Source organism: Triticum aestivum, chromosome 4A (assembly GCF_018294505.1).
Source record: "Triticum aestivum cultivar Chinese Spring chromosome 4A, IWGSC CS RefSeq v2.1, whole genome shotgun sequence".
Lineage (NCBI taxonomy): Eukaryota > Viridiplantae > Streptophyta > Magnoliopsida > Poales > Poaceae > Triticum > Triticum aestivum.
In genome coordinates, this window is record NC_057803.1 from 746,271,353 (window position 1) to 746,284,775 (window position 13,423).

General features: G+C 45.5%; 1 protein-coding gene across 1 annotated transcript; it reads left to right on the forward strand.

The window, feature by feature from the left end:
- Positions 1 to 312: 312 nt before the first annotated feature.
- Positions 313 to 9,182, forward strand: LOC123088558 (protein transport protein SEC16A homolog). Its single transcript, XM_044510761.1, has 13 exons — positions 313 to 2,816; positions 2,895 to 3,218; positions 4,705 to 4,818; positions 4,897 to 5,019; positions 5,123 to 5,290; positions 5,665 to 5,790; positions 5,871 to 6,005; positions 6,500 to 6,627; positions 6,706 to 6,817; positions 6,901 to 7,230; positions 7,611 to 7,715; positions 7,795 to 8,099; positions 8,190 to 9,182. Exons 1-13 carry the CDS (start codon positions 411 to 413, stop codon positions 8,725 to 8,727), a joined length of 4,914 nt encoding a protein of 1,637 aa, XP_044366696.1. The 5' UTR covers positions 313 to 410; the 3' UTR covers positions 8,728 to 9,182.
- Positions 9,183 to 13,423: the final 4,241 nt, after the last annotated feature.

The following is a 13,423-nucleotide window of genomic DNA, read 5'->3' on the forward strand; positions in this document are numbered from 1 at the left end:
TGTATCCATAGAGGAGTGTGAACTTGCTCAACATAAAGTGGAAGGAAAGTGTAACATTGACATACATTGGAATAGAAATAGAAAGATGGTTGGAAAATCACATGGGAGAGGGGAGGGGAAAAGAGAGGCGGAGTGACACGTAGGCAGGTTTTGCAGATGAGTTGGCGTTGGGGACCAGAGATGACGGGGAGGGGGGGAGGAGGCGAGTGACGCGACGTCGGCGCCACGCACGCACGCGTCTCCCACCTCTCCACGATCCAAATCCCAACTCCACCGATCCAAAATCTCAAGCCGAGATCCAAAATCCAGTTCCCCTCCACCGATCCGCCTCCTCCTCCTCCTCGATCCACCGCGCCGCCGCCGAGATCCAAGCCCTAGCCCCTCTCCCGGGAGGGATCGGCGGCGGGCGGATGGGGTCCGACTCCGACGACGCCGACTTCTTCGACAAGCTCGTCGACGACGACGACGACGATGCCAAAGCGCCCCCCGCCGGTAAGCAAGGCCCCGCTGCCGCCGACGAGGCCGCCGCGGCGGCCGACCTCGCGGCCCTCACCCTGTCCGACGGCGACGAGGACGCCCCCGGCGGCACGGGAGGGGCGCCGGGGCCCGTGGCCCCTCAGGCCGCGGCTGAGGCCCCGACCGACGCCGCGGATCCTCCGCCTGCCGCTCCTCAGCCAGAGGCTGAGGTCCTGACCGCGGCCCGTGACGCCGAGGTCCCGACCGCGGCCCCTGATGCCGGGGTCCTGGCCGCGGCCCCTGACGACGAGGTTCCGGCTGGGCTACCCGAGGTGAAGGCGGTGGCCGCGGCTGACCCCGAGGGCAGGTCACCGGGGTCGGGGTCCGGGTCAGGGTCCTCCAAGGGCGTCCGCACCACGGTCAAGCAGGTGCAGTGGAGCCTCTTCGGCGCCGACATCAGCAGCAGCGGCACCACCGAGCCGGATCCGTTCAGCGACCTCCTGGCCGACGACGCATTTCTCGGAGCGCAGGTTTCAGGTGCCGGTGCAGCGGATCACAGCTTCTTCAATGGAGCCGGCAGCAGCAATGCCAGTTCCCAGCTCGGCTGGGGGACTGGTTCCGGGGAATTCCTGGCGGATGGCGGTGTCGGTGAAGACGCCTTTTTCGGGGTGCAGGGTTCGGCTGTGGGGACTGCTGGCAGCGTTGATCATGCCTTCTTCAATGGAGTGGACGGCAATGCCAATTCGCAGTCGTATATGGGTGCTGGTGTCGTGGAATCTGCGGATCATCAGAACACCAGTGCGCAGTCGGACTGGACTGGCGGGGCTGTGGACCCCTCGGATCCCTACCCTGGCTGGAAGTGGGACGTGGCAACAGGGCAGTGGTATCAAGTGGATGCTATCGGTGCTCAAGGCTTTGCTGATAATGGCGGTGCTGTAGCGGCCTTCGGGACCGAAAATGTTCAGCAGCAGCAGCAGCAGCAGCACCTCGGTGTTTCGTACCTGCAGAACTCTTCACAGGCAGGGTTGGAGACCATCACGGAGGAGGGCAGCGCCGCTGCCGCGAGCTGGGGCCAGGATCAGAGCAGCGCAGCGGCAGCGGAGTACCCACCAAACATGCTCTTCTATGCTGAGTACCCTGAACATTACTATGACACGAACGCTCAGCAGTGGTTCACGCTCGAGTCATATCAGCAAAGTGTCATGCAAGCTGCAACTCCGGCATCAGCAGTAGATGCATTTGCTGGGGCAGGTCACAGTGTAGCTCATACCGGGAATACTCAGGCAAGTAGTTTTAATCAGCAGAACCAATGGCAGCATGGTTCTGTAGCCAACAGCATGCAGCCTTATACCGAGAATCAGATTAGTCAGCCGGCGTATACTGAGCCTTTGAAGCCCTCTACAAATTATGGAACTGCTATCAACACATTTGTGCCTAATATCAACACATTCGTGCCTTCTACAAGTCAATACAGTGGTACTGGTGAGGGCCACCAGGTTAGTAACAAGGGTTTCCAACCTACTAGTTATCAGAGTGCTGCTCACAAGGGTTTTGAACCGTATAAAAACAATCAAAGTGCTATCAACACATTTTTGCCTTCCACAAGTCAATACAATAGTAGTGGTGAGGGCTACCAGGTTAGTAACAAGGGTTTCCAACCTACCAGTTACCAGACTGCTGCTCATAAGGGTTTTGAACCGCATAAAAACAATCAAAGTGCTATCAATACATTTTTGCCTTCTACAAGCCAATACAGTGGTGGTGGTGAGGGCCACCAGGTTAGTAACAAGGGTTTCGAACCTACTAGCCATCAGAGTGCTCACAAGGGTTTTGAACCGTATAAAATCAATCAAAGTACTTCCGCTAGCCATGACAGTGGGCCCAGGGGATTTGAGCCTTCACAAGGTCACCAGGGGTTTAAACCTTTCACGAATAACCAGAGAAGCACAGGATTTGTACCTTCTACAAGTCACCAGATTGCCCACAAGGAATTTGAACCTCCAAAAGATAATCAAGCTCACCATGTAGCACACCAATCTTCATCAGGCCATGGTTATGACTATCCGAATGGCTTTGTTGAGCCACAAAAAGGTGTTCCTGTGACAAGCATGTACCAGATGCAAACACAGACTGATCCTGCCACACACATGCATTTACCAAATAACTATGTGAGCAATGAGAACTCCATGAGCTTTCCTCAGCAGCTAGCTCCATCTCAACAACTCGGTTACTCCCACCACGAGGAGAGGTCGTCAGCTGGACGCCCACCACATTCGCTGGTTGCGTTTGGATTTGGTGGGAAGCTTGTAGTTATGAAAGAGACCAGCTCGATGACTACAAACTTTGACAGTGGAAATCAGGTATCTTCATCACCAGTCTTTATAATATTCTTGTTTGCAATTAAGTTGTAGCTAATAGCTTTTACCGTTTCATTGAAGGGCAATTCTCAAGGCACGCTGTCAATTCTTAATATATCAGAGGTTGTTGCTGATAAAATTGACCAACAAGGCATCCCTAATGGCAGTGCACTTAGTTACTTCTATGCTTTGTGTCGTCGACCTATTCCTGGCCCCCTTGCCGGAGGAAGTGCTGCAGCAAAGGACCTGAATAAATGGCTTGATGATATTATCGGAGGCTACGAGTCTTCTGTCAGCGATTTCCAAGGAGGGGATGTTCAGAAGCTGCTTATATCATTGCTGAAAATATCATATCAACACTATGGAAAACTCCGTTCACCCTTTGGGCCTGATCCATCGCGTGAGGTATTTTCTGTTTTGTCTTGGTATATTCTGTTTGGAGGTATCCATGATATTTTCTGTTTAGGGTACTGTAAAATCTTCACGGGAGCAATCAATGTACTACAACACTGTGACACTGATAATCCAGTCTTGCGCTGCAAGCACATAGCAAATATACTCTCTCTCTAATACTTTGTAGGGACCTGTGATACAAATTTGGACAGCATAAATAACTTCTTGATCTTAAAAATTAGGTCTTGCACTTTTATGGGCTTGTATTCAATTACTTCTGGGCCCTACTGGTGGATGCAGTCTTACATTGTTGTCTGCTTATTTGTTCTTCTGCATATATCATGTTGAAAGAGAAACGAATCTTGATGCTGGAAAACATTGACATGTCGGAGTTATGTGGTAGCTGTCTACTTCTCTGATAGATGCACCCTAGGTTAGATACCAGATTCGCAGCAATCACATTTTAACCCTGATCCTGATTGCTTGCTGGTGGCAAATTCGTCCATGTCTACCTGATGGCAAGGGTCAGGAGACATCCATGGCACTCTCTGCCTTCTTCATTGTGCTGCCCTCACAGCTGGACATGACGAGGTTAATCTCTATCCTTGAAGGGAGCCACACCCTTGGCATCCTGGACGAGGTTTGCGGGGTGAGAGTTTGGAGAGGATGGGACCGATGGGTTGCATGAGAGGGACTAAGGGGAGGATGATCAATAGAGAGTTAGGGTAGTGTGGCCATGTGAGCGATCGAGAGGAGAAGTGCTGGCGCAAAGGGAGAGGCGAGCGACAAGGACTTGGGGTTTCCTTCGCATTTAAGGGGCACTGCCGCACTGGGTTTGTTGCGTGCATCTGTCTCAGTTTGTTCTTTTCATTTTTTTTCTTTTCTATTTTATTATCATGTGGGGATCTTCTGTAGTTGTAAGTCTATGGTTTGACTAGTGTTTTGATTTTAAGTATAGATGAGTATATGTATATTAGAGCCCTTGAACTGAAAGTGTCCGGTTTAAGTCAAAGAGGTATTCTCCCTGTGAGCCTTTACTTATAAGCGGTGTACCACAAACTGCAGATCTAGCAAGTACTCTTAATGAAACGATATTATGCTTTTCATTAAACAAAAGAGGATTCCACATTAAAGCTATCCTTGTTAGATTGTGTTCTGCTTGAAGTGGCTTCAAGTCAATCCCTATTAGCTACCTATAAGAGGTTTGTGGCCTTGCCGCATTTTTCATATGCCAAGTATTTTGGCTCATGCCTATAAAGCAGCACTCTAAGGATTTACATTGTGAACATCTACAAGTAACTCAATTTAGCTTTATCATTTCTCGTCGCATGCTTGAATGTCTCTTTTTAATATGAGATGATATTAAAATTATCCCATGTTGCCCCAAGCCCCACCCCCAGGTGGAATAATGAATGTCTTTGAATTATTGGTAACAGGGTATGGATGACTTCATGTGCCCTATGGAATAACAAATTTATTTTTGAATTGCTGTTAACAGGGTATGGATGGCCCAGACACTGCAGTAACAGCGCTCTTTTCATCATGTAGTAGTCATAGTGCCCGTATGAGAGACCATTGCATGAAAAATATCCCCTCAGAAAACCAGATACAGGTAATTCTGTTTTCTTGGCCATCTGTGCTGTCTCATCTAGCAAATATGGCCTTGGTTGAACCAACTATTCTACTGCAGGCTACTGCTCAAGAAGTTCAAAATCTTCTAGTTTCTGGTAAAAGGAAAGATGCGCTTCAGTATGCGCAGGAAGGTCAGCTTTGGGGACCTGCACTGATCCTTGCTTTACAACTTGGTGATCAGGTCTGCTTCACTCTGTAAATCTGCTGTCCCTAGACTGCTTGGCGGCTTTGCCTTTCTTTTTTCCCTGAACAATTGATGATCGTTTCATTGACTGGTCATGCAGTTTTATGTGGATACTGTGAAGAAAATGGCTTACTGTCATTTCAAATCTGGATCACCTTTGAGGACATTGTGCCTTCTTATCGCTGGACAACCAGCTGATGTTTTTAAGCCTGAGACCCCTGTCGATGCCAATTATGCCACTTTACATAGGCAGCAACAGCCCGCAGAGGTAATACACAAGAACTTATTTATTGCATTCTTGCCCGTGATTTGAAGGAGCGAAAGGATGCATATTTAAATGGAACCTCCACATTTATTACTTTTGAGTTTAAATGACTTTCACAAGGAATTGGAACCATGCTGTCCATAGTTTTTGTGTCGTAGTGTGCTGCCACACAGAACTCTGGATCTTCTTTAGCCTGCACAATGTTTTTGTTTGTCGTCTTGTAAACTGCAATTGCTTTTTAAATCCTGACATGGATTTTGCCTGACTTCTCTCGACTTCTCATTTCATGATTCTCGACATTTTATGTGGAGTGCCCGTTCTTTTTTCCATTTTAGTTACTTTGAAGTTAAATGTATTGTGGCTTTTCTGTCCGACAGGGTACTCCTGTGGGCATGCTGAATGACTGGCAACAAAATTTGGCAATTATAACTGCAAACAGGACAAAAGGAGATGAGCTTGTAATCACTCACCTTGGGGATTGCCTTTGGAAAGAGAGAAATGAGGTATGCATCTGTTTGAGTGTTCGTTTCCTTTACATGTTTGAGCTGAATACCTACTTATATTATTATATATGTATATGCAGGTTGCAGCTGCTCATTCATGCTATTTAGTTGCTGAGCTAAATATTGATCCATACTCCGAAAGTGCAAGAATGTGTTTACTCGGAGCAGACCATCTGAGATGTCCTCGCACATTTAGCAGCCCTGAAGCTATACAGGTCTTCTAAATCTGCACACTTTACTTTGTGTATGTTTGTGGTTGCGGACATGTGTGCGAGCACACATGTGATGGTGCATTTGATCTTCTATGATAATAAATGCTCAGATAATATCTTGTTTGGCCCCCGTCCCTCTCCCACCAACCCATGTTCCGGGCTGCTGATTAGATATGTTGCTAGATCTGTCAAATTGGGATTTTATTATTTTGCTACTTGCTCTTTAGCATTCCTTTCTGGTTGGAAACTATATTTGTTAAACTAGTGGGAGAAAAAAGTATCTGCATTTCCTTCATGGATGTTGGTCACATCTTTATTTTGCTTGGTTACTGCTCTTGTCTTCTCGTAGCAAGTACATTTATTTTCACTGTCATTTGCTGTTCCTGAACAAACACTACATTCTTTTCATTGTCATTTGCTGTTCCTGAATACATACTACACTTTTTTCATTGGCATTTGCTGTTCCTGAACAAATACCATTGTGATGCAACTTACAGAGAACAGAGTTGTATGAATATGCGAAAGTTCTTGGTAATTCTCAGTATATCCTCCTGCCATTTCAACCATATAAGCTGATATATGCATACATGCTTGCGGAGGTTGGGAAGGTCTCTGATTCACTAAAGTAAGTTTCTGGGCTATTCATATCTCCTTGTATCTTAGTTATGCAAACTCATTTTAAAACTTGAATGTCCTTCCTAAGGTACTGTCAAGCATCTTTGAAGCTGCTGAAATCCTCTGGCCGTGCGCCTGAACTAGAAGCATGGAAGCAATTGTTTTCATCTCTGGAGGAGCGGATACGCACCCACCAGCAGGTATGACTTCTGTGCAGTTAATGTTGTTTATTGATCTTGAGCATTTTCTCCTATTAACTGACAATTGACTTGGCCACATGTAGGGTGGATATGGCACGAATCTTGCTCCTGCAAAGCTTGTTGGAAAGATTTTCTCAACATTTGATAAATCTTTGTCCCGCATGATGGGTACACAACCCGCACCAATGCCGCCATTGTCACAGGGCTCTTCTGGTGACAGAGATTTCTATTCTGTTCCTCAAGTTACAAATCCTGCTCCTCCGGTTACAAACTTTGTAAATAGTCAGTCACCGATGCCTATGTCATCTTCTACTTCGGAGCAGTTTATGAGTGAAATAGCAGAAAATAGCGACCCTGACAAGAAAGGCGCACATAGCAGAAGTGTCTCTGCACCAGACTTAAAGAAAAAACAGGTAGGTTATAAGGCATACGATTTTTCCTATCTTGTTGCATATTACTCCCTCCGTCCGGAAATACTTTTCATCAAAATGGATAAAAGGAGATGTATCTAGATGTATTTTAGTTCTAGATACGTCCCTTTTTGTCTATTTTGATGACAAGTATTTTTGAACGGAGGGAGTATAATGTGTGCATTTGAATTTAGTGGTGTGTTACCTTGGTCAAGATGGTGTGGCCACTATATATCCTGTCTCCTGAATTTGTCACTTCCCTGATACATATGCCCACTCCAAATATATCTTCTATGTGCTCGCAAACGAAGGAGCACATATTACATTGGAATATTTTCTGGAGGTTTTTTTCATTTCTCTGCCTGACATTGACCGTCTAACAGGGTGGTGGATCAGATAATGCGCAAAGCACATCAGGTTCAGGCAGTTCGCGATTCGGATGGTTGCTGCAGAAAACAGTGGGGCTTGTTTCGAAATCTTCCAACCAGGTGCGTGCTGATAACTTCCATACTTATGCATACCTTTCGCTCTGTGCAGTAACTAAAATAATGTTCTTATTGTCTGAAGGCCAAGTTGGGGGAAGAGAACAGCTTCTACTATGATGAGAACCTGAAGCGGTGGGTGGAGCGAGGTGCTGCGATCCCTGCTGCTGCGGAGCCTCCCCTTGCCCCACCTCCAACAAAAGCCTCGTTCCAGAATGGCGTTCCAGATCACAACAACTCGACTGGGCCCCCCAGCGGCGGAGGTTATACACCTAATGGATTTTCAGAAGCGAAGCCTCCAAATCCTTCGGAGCCGGTTTCAGGGATGCCGCCGATGCCACCTAGCCAGAATCAGTTCTCAGCACGCGGGAGGGCGGGTGTTAGATCAAGGTAATTTTGTTCAGTTCCACCGCCACTGCCTTGCATTTTACTTCTTCACCAAGTGGCCAAGTGGGCTATAATATACCCTCATCTGTGTAGATACGTCGACACATTCAACAAGGGTGGTGGCGGAAACTCCTTCGGAGGGCCATCATACAACAGACCAGCCATGCCATCGGTGAACAAGCTGCCCGCCGCCAGTTTCTTCGTCCCAACTCCAGCCGCAGATGCTTCAATGCAGCAGACTGAGACAGCAGCCGACGCGCACAGCGAATGCGCAAGCCAGGACGGGCCATCGTCCTCGCCGGCAGTTGAGTCCTCGTTCTACGCCTCCCCGCCGCCCCCAATGCAAATGCAAACGGGCATGCAGCGGCACCCGAGCATGGACAACATCATGACCCCCTCTGGCAGCGGCAGCGGCTCCTTCTCAAAGTCACGGGCAGCATCATGGAGCGGGACATACTCGGAGCAGATGAGCAGCACCGCCGCCTCGAGATCGCCGGACGGGCAGACCATGCAGTCCCCGCCAATGATGCCCGGCGTGAGACCTTCCCACAGCCGCTCCCACAGCAACTCGTCCCTTAATCGTTTCAACAGCGGTGGGTTCGGGGAGGATCTCCAGGAGGTGGAGCTCTGATACTCGAAACAAGGTTACCAAGAAAAAGCGCGAGCGAGCGAGCGAGCGAGGCCGCCTGATTTTTCTTTCTTCTTCTTGTTGCTGATAGTTCGTTCTGTATTTAATATCCATGATGATATATATGTCGCTAGAAAGGTACAAAAAAAAGGAGAGGAGCGGCGTCCCTTTTTTCTTTTTTTTGCATGGGAAGCGTGCGGGCGCCACTGTACATGATAGTTGTTCGACCATCATCTCAAGCCAGATGTTGGAGAAGAAATAAATGGGTATCCAGGGAGGAGAGGAGACTTGTAGCAGTTACTTGTTAAGATAGCAAGAAAGAAGCATGCACAAACTAGGTACATTTTAGAGCAGTCCTTTGATTCATGTCATCATCATTATGTAACTTGAGACTTTGGATTTCATAATTGGTCGCGGATGCTGGGTAAGCTCAATGCCAGTGCTCTTCTGTCGATTCACATGCTGTGTATCATTTTTGCTTTTGGAACTGGCGTATATACTGTAGTGAAAGAATTATTTTTCTTTACAAATAAATAAATTAATTTATGTGAATTATTTTCCTCTACCTAGCTCGATCATTTGGCTCGCGGTCGCTAAACCCTAGAGTAGACGTGGTTCTTCATGAGCTACACCCGTTTAACGTTGGGAAATCTGCTTTTACAATGTGAAATGGATGTACGACTACTCAAAAAGTCACAACTGTTTGAAGATTAAACATCATGCAAAACCGTATGGGTTGACCTTCCATCATTTAGTCAGTGCTCACAACTAATAAATGATGGTAAACTGTATCCGGGTTGATTGTAGCAAGTCGTATGATGTATGCAGTCTCAGTAATCGGGTAATAGAAGTGGTTATTCCTGGAATCTAGCACTTGCTAAAGGAGTTCAACATCCTCGCGATGACATAATTTGCCATCTCGGGCGTTCGATTTGCCATACTAAATTTGGTTTCTTAGCTGAAACTGAACGACGCTGAAACTTGTGGAGGGCTAGATTAGTTGGAAGTTCACTACGCAATTTGTGGAGGAGTACTGAATTTTGTAAACTTGTGGGTATAAGTTTAAAGGGTTTCAAAGCTTCCATGGATTCACCTATACAGGCTTACTGAATTTTCTGAACTTGTAGGAGTAATGTAGGAGTAGGTTGATCTGGGTGAGTAAAAGGAAATGCAAGGTTGTTGTTACTTTAACCCAGATCACACGAGATCATTTTCTTAATTTTATGAAACTGTAAGATCATCAAGGTTGCACTGAGTGATCTGGGTGAACTGTAAAATTAACAGCTACATTTACAAGATGCAAGAGTATGTTAAACAGTTAAAATATGCAAAATCATGGAGTACTCCTACAGTAACTTATAGGAGTAAAATCTTCAGTTTATGCATCATGGAGTAAACCTATAGTAAGTTGCATGAGTACTCTCCTCTCCTCTCCTCTCCTCTCCTCTCCTCTCCAACAAATAAAATTCAGGAACTCCTAAAATTCAGAAACACATATGATCAAACACATGGATCAAAACACATAAAAATCTTGAAGTACAATGATCACAACACATTTGATGACAACACATACAGATCATACAAACTTGGAGTACAATGATCACAACACATTTGGTAACAACATATATTGATTATACAAGCATCATGTTCTCCCACTACTAGGGAAAACCCTAGTAGTAGCGCGGGTTTTGAGGCTAGCAGCGGCGCGGGTGGCCGCGCTACTAATAAGGCGCTACAGCTAACTCATAGTAGTAGCGCGGCCCTTACCCGCGCTACTACTGTTGACGATATCAACAACGCTTTTTATGAACGCGCTACTATTACCTAGCTGTAGCGATTTCCCAATCCCTCGCTACTGCTATATCTTTCATCATTTTCCCGTACCCCTTTCACTTTCAGTTTCCCTTTCAGATACTAGATACTAGGTACTACTAGTAGATATCAAATTCATAAAACCATTACTGGGTAGTACTCCCTTCGTTTCAAATTACTCGTCGTGGTTTTAGTTCAAACCACGACGAGTAATTTGGAACGAAGGGAGTACTAGATAACAATTTCATGCATAGTCAACATGCATCCTCAAGCAGTACAAGGTCATATCAACGGCGATCATCATATGTAGTTCTAGATGATATCGACGACGATCATCATATGTAGTTCTAGATGATATAGCCACACACACATATGTAGTTCTAGATGATATAGCCACACACACATATGTAGTTCTAGATGATATCGAAGACAATCATCATCCTCAAGCCTGGGCGGTTGGTGTTCCTGATAGTAATTAGGATGGCCTGTCCAACACGAAGATTCTTGCCATCGAGGAATTTCTTCCACCCAACCGAGTTTAAGTGTGTGCGACCGTCCGTGTCCACGCGGTAAGTACAGGTTGTGACGGAGCCCCTTGCAGTAAGGCGTAGTCCAGCTGAGCCTTCTTCATCAGGCTCGATACCATAACTCACAGATATGCTCTTTGCCAATTTCTGAATAAGAAAAACATATCAATTAATAAATAGCCTCGCAAATAAGTACATATGGATTATCTACACTATTAATAGTTTCCTTAGATTCTACACTAATAAGCATGTGATCAAACTCTACACTAAAACATATCATCGACTAGATTCCACACAACATACCATATCATTGGACTGTACACTAAGTAATTCATCAGATAATTTGCATTTGTAAGTATAACATACCATATCATGTCGATCAACATGGTATTTGTCAAGTGGTCACGAATGGCACCCCGACAAAGTCAGCACGTGGCGGAATTATGTCCCACAGGTTGGACACCTCCTCCTCACTCAACCTTGTTCTTTGAGCTACGATGGCTTCATGAAGTGGGTCCTCATCATCTTCATCGAGTGGGTCCTCATTATCTTCATCATCTTCATCATCTTCGTCATCTTCATCACCTTCCACCAGGTTGAGATAAATGACAGCCAGCTTGGGTCTTTCTGCTCGGAAGGAGAAGCTGATCAACTCATCACCAGTAAGACGCATGCGAGCGACGAAACGGGCCCATCCATCTCCTCCAATCTGCGACATATTGCGTCCTTTCTCGACCTTCATAGTGTACGACCCCCCAGGAGCCTCAAATGTCACAATGTCTCCTGTCAGCTTGTTAAATTTTAACCTCACATTGCATGGGACGATCTGTGTAAAATAAGCAAAATGACACAATGCAGTAATGCCAACACTAAAAATAAAATAGTTATTACATTTCATCTAATTTTTTACCGCCGCATGACTAAAACTCGGCTGGAAGTAGATGCCGAACAGCTTGCCAGTTGCAAGGCTGCTGGCGCATCTTGACTTGCACAGTTGACATGGTGGTGGTGGTGGTGGCGCCATTTTTTCTAAAGCAATATGAGCAAAGGATTAACGATCCACTTCACAGGAAAGAAAAACAGTAGCATGTGATATTTTTGGTTCTTCCGCGAGAAGCAATTTGATGGACAATTATAATCCTAAGATCTAGTAACATATTAGAAGACAAGGTACCACCTACATTTTGCCAAAAAGTAACTTATCAAAAAAACAAAAGCAACTACGTACTTATCCATGTACAGAAAAAATAACAATAAAATGGTACATACTAAATCAACTAAATGAACTAGCCTACTAAATTAACTAAATCAAAATGTTCTAAATCAACTAAATGAACTAGCCTACTAAATCAACTAAATCAAAATGTTCTAAATCAACTAAATGAACTAGCCTACTAAATCAACTAAATCAAAATGTTCTAAATCAACTAAATCAACTAGCCTACTAAATCAACTAAATCAAAATGTTCTAAATCAACTAAATCAACTAGCCTACTAAATCAACTAAATCAAAATGTTCTAAATCAACTAAATGAACTACCATACTAAATCAACTAAATCAAAATGTTCTAAATCAACTAAATGAACTAGCCTACTAAATCAACTAAATCAAAATGTTCTAAGTCAACTAAATCAACTAGCCTACTAAATTATATCAACTAAATCAAAATGTTGCATATGAACTAGCCTACTAAATCAAAATGTAGCGGGCAGGAGGGAGAAGGAGGGGCGACTCGAGGAGGGAGAAGAGAGTAGGATGGAGGAGCGAGGAGGGGCCGTCCGGCGCGGCGAGTGGAGGGAGGACGGAGGAGGAAGGCGGAGCGAGGAGGGGCCAGCCAGCGGCGAGTGGAGAGGGAGGATGGAGGAGGAGGCCGGTACCGAGTCCAGCAAGGAGGAGGAGGTGACGGCGGCGCAAACGAAGGAGGGGCGACGGGGGTGGACCGGCACGGGGGATTGAGAGGGGATCCAGTGAGTGTGTGACTATGAGTGGATCGGATAGAGGAGATGGGGGTGGGAGATGAATGACTTAGCAGTAGCGCGCTATAGAGAAAGACGCTACTGCTAAGCTACCTAGCAGCAGCACCTTTCACAATAAAGCACTACTGCTATGTGTCAGCATGTAAAAATAGACTTTGTTCAATATATCAAAAATATATTGATCATCAACGATCTTTTTGTGTACAATCTGATTTGTCAATATGAGTCCTCACTGGTTTAGGAACAGGTGAAGACTCATATTGCAGCCACAAATTCTACACATAAAGTTCAATGAAGACCAAGTGCTTGTCAAACTTTGAGAAGTAACATATTTAAGGTGGTAGAAACTCTCTTCATGTAGCGAGGTGGGACTAAATTTTTGT

Bases quoted from the DNA above. Each gene is read 5' to 3' on its own strand.
- LOC123088558 (XM_044510761.1), top strand. From the start codon at position 411: ATGGGGTCCGACTCCGACGACGCCGACTTCTTCGACAAGCTCGTCGAC. The intron at 2,817-2,894 runs GTATCTTCATCA...GTTTCATTGAAG, and splicing joins ACTTTGACAGTGGAAATCAG to GGCAATTCTCAAGGCACGCT. The intron at 5,291-5,664 runs GTAATACACAAG...TCTGTCCGACAG, and splicing joins GGCAGCAACAGCCCGCAGAG to GGTACTCCTGTGGGCATGCT.